Raw genomic sequence first — 3,431 nt, 5'->3', positions numbered from 1 at the left:
TGGCCAAGTTGAGCGTTTCAATCGCACAATACAGAGTATGATTAGTCATTTTATAGGGAAGTATCATGATGATTGGGACAATTACTTGGACCTTGTATGTTGGGCCTATCGTTCAACTGAACACGAAAGTACTGGACTTTCACCCAATAAATTGATGCTTGGAAGAGAAGTAGATATACCTATTAATGTGATAGCTGGTAGGCCTCCTGGAAGCCTCTTTACTGCAGTAGAATACATTAACACGTTGATCAGGCGTATGGATACAGTCCACGAAACTGCAAGGTCAACACTAAAGAAATCCGCAGAAAGAGCCAAGAAGAGATATGATCAACATGCAAATCAACATGAATTCTCTGAAGGTTCTAGAGTTTGGGTATACATACTGCGGAAAAGACCTGGTTTAATTGGCAAGTTTCAACAATTCTGGACTGGACCGTATATAGTTTGTGCAAAGATTGCAGATCTAACATATCTGGTAGAAAGACTTGATGATGGTGAGAGATTAGTTATCCATCATGACAAACTTAAGAAATATGTTGGCAGACTCAATACCAATCCAGAGACAGTTCAAGAAGATAATATGGATCCAGAAAAAGAAACTGATGCTTTTCCGCCAGATATCCCGGTTGATGTTATCCAAACTCGCACCAGAATAATTAAGCCTCCAGTTCGATATCAACATTAACAATTTTCTGACATCAGTGTTTGAATGAGAGTGTATGTGAGAGAGTATTTATTGTTAATCATGTTTTTAATTCCAGAATACAGTACATCATGAGTCAGAGAGATAGAATTAGAAGTGTTTGTAGGACGGTGGCTTACATGGAAAGTAACAGAGCATCAAGTTCAGAAAGAAGGAGTAATAATGATCATGGACGCAGTAGAAGTGGAGGTGATAGGTATGATTCAAGAAGAGGTGAAAGGGTTGAAAAGAAGAAGATTAATGGGAGATTATTATGATCGAAGAAGGCGAAATGCAAGCAGATTGGAGAAGCACAGACATGATATGGATCGAAACAAGCAAGATACAGATAACAGAACAGAGAGAAAAGAGGATTGGAAAGGGAGTGATTCCAGTGATTATCAGACAAAAAGAATTTAGATAGGAGTTCAAAGATAGAGAAGAGAGTTGAAGCAAGAATGGATGAAACTGTAAAGGAAAGGAAGGTTGTGGCAAAGAAGATGGACAAGGAAAGTACCTCAGCGGCGAGTAGTAGTGAGAATGTAAATGTAGTGGATGATAGAGAAAGTGTATTAACAGAAGATAGAATGGAAGTGTCTGAAGACATTGAGAAAAGCAGTTTGTTTGAGTTGCAAGAGAAAGACGGAAATCATATTGAGGTAATTCCACAAGCTGAACTAGCGAAGATGGCATTCCCGTACTTCTGCGAAGAATGTAGGAGTCTTTTTGCCACAGAAGAAGACTTGATTAAGCATGAAGGGATCTATCATTATCAGCCTCAGCACGTGACAATGCCATCGATTAAGTCTGACGACTTTTGTAAAGAATGTAGAGTGAAGGCATGTGGAGAGAAATTCAAGACAAGGCATGAATACAACTGGAGAAGACACATGTTAGTACATCTGCCAAAGGGAGATAAGTATAATGAGGCACTTGAGGCGTTTGTCAAAAGCCAGATTAGACAAGCTGATAACAACTTCGAAGATGTCGTCAGTGAAGATGATGATATGGAATCTGTGATACCACCGGTTAATTTAGTCACCCACACATCAACACATATATTAAAAGATGCTGTGGAATGTAAAGTGACAGACAAAGTCGTTTCTGGTAGTGATGGAGAGACTAAATCTTAATCAGTCATTCCAAGATGGGCACAAGAAGTCTCCACATACAAGGTTAAAGAACAGAAGAAGACTCTTCAGAGACACACTACATATTATCAGACCATTTTCTGGCCTAAAGATTTGCCTCCACCACCGCCAATTGAAGTAGCAGAAAAGAAACGACTAAGACAAGCTGTAAAAACAACGGGAGAGGATGATTGAAGATTTTAAGATTTTGTATTTGTGTTCGATCGAGGGCGATCGCTTCTCGGAGTCGTGGGTAGTGTGACCATTTTTCATTTGTTAATTACCTACTGCGATTTCCAGGATTGGTTGGTCTTGGTCAATTTGTCCTTTTATTTCATTTTTATCTTATTTTGTTATATTTTAATGTTTAATTCAGCTAGGTTCCCTTATACTCAGTTTTACACTAAAGGGAAATAATCAATGTTGAAATTCACCTTTAGATAAGTGGGCCAAGCATGGGTCGTATTTATTTCCATTTTATTATATGTTCACAATATGCTACAAGTCATTAGCTTTCATGTGATATGCATTTTAATAGGTTAGGGCTTGGGTTCGTATTTTTAATGTATTATTTTAACTCATAAGAGTACCAGGCAAGTCAGTTTATGGGGCACTCAAAATGTATAAATAGAGTTTAATTTCTTTCATTCGAGGAACTCTGTCATTTGAATTCAAAGAAACACTGAGACTCCAGAACACAGAAGTCTGAAGGAACAGGTTCCCTATGTAAGTAGAGAGGCTTACATAGTAAGAGGAGATTAGGGAGATTTTGAATGAAAGATACTAGGTAGTATCCTTATCTACTGTACCGATACCCGTTTCCGCTCGGCGGGTACTCAACTTTGTTGGAATAAAGTATATTTTGTTGTCAAGTGTGAATTATATATGTCTCTTTGTCCTATATCTTGGTGTCTGCGGGTAACAGAATGTTAATGTTGTTAGTCATTAGATACTCTGTTATCATTTCTGCCAGCTGCCAGTGGGCGTATGTTAACTTTCCTGGCAACCTATCTTCATCTGATATTATTGAAATTTGTTGTGATTTTTCATATTGATAACTTCTTAAAAAAATATTTCAGGAGAGAGATGAATATATGTTTTTATTGAATTATGCAACATTAGATGATACTTTACCACAAATGTGCCAATTGCACCGAGCTTCAACGTTGCAAAAATCTGATCAGTCTGCTATGGTAGGTAAACCAAGAATTTTTTAAAACGTAGCTAATGCTCACAGTTTTTTTGTCCGAATGTAAGGGAAGGTAGGCAAGACATATTTCTTCTGACAGGTGTATGAGGATTAGGAAGAATTGGCTATGAAGCTTGCATAATTTTGCACTGATGCATTAATTACAGAGAGCCTTATGTAGTCCGAAACATCTACTCTATGCCAGCCTCTGAGCAATAGCAATTTACTGCCATTACATTTGTGGGCGTATAACTTTGGCCATTGATATCTTATTATATTTTTATAAAAAAACTCAAACCTTCAGGTCTTTTTAGACATATTTATTTACATTAAATCCACCAAGCGCTGATGCTGGGCCATCACTGCTCCTTTTTGTTTGTGACCCTGTGACCACTTGATCCTTCGATGCGCACACCTTTTTATACCCCAC

The 3,431-nt window shown here is 37.8% G+C and overlaps 1 protein-coding gene across 1 annotated transcript in view; it reads left to right on the top strand.

Annotated features, from left to right (window-relative positions):
• Positions 1–1,473: 1,473 nt before the first annotated feature.
• LOTGIDRAFT_162031 (hypothetical protein) overlaps positions 1,474–3,431 on the top strand; it is a gene marked incomplete at both ends in the record, with an annotated part of 2,861 nt that continues 903 nt past the window's right edge. Inside the window, 2 exons of the mRNA XM_009057969.1 lie at positions 1,474–1,767; positions 2,892–3,005. Coding sequence (XP_009056217.1) covers positions 1,474–1,767; positions 2,892–3,005 — 408 coding nt within the window. The remainder of the gene's footprint in view (positions 1,768–2,891; positions 3,006–3,431) is intronic.

The sequence above is a fragment of the Lottia gigantea genome (genome assembly GCF_000327385.1).
Source record: "Lottia gigantea unplaced genomic scaffold LOTGIsca_32, whole genome shotgun sequence".
Lineage (NCBI taxonomy): Eukaryota > Metazoa > Mollusca > Gastropoda > Lottiidae > Lottia > Lottia gigantea.
Note: the sequence above shows the minus strand (reverse complement) of the source record. Positions and strands in the feature narration are given on the sequence as shown.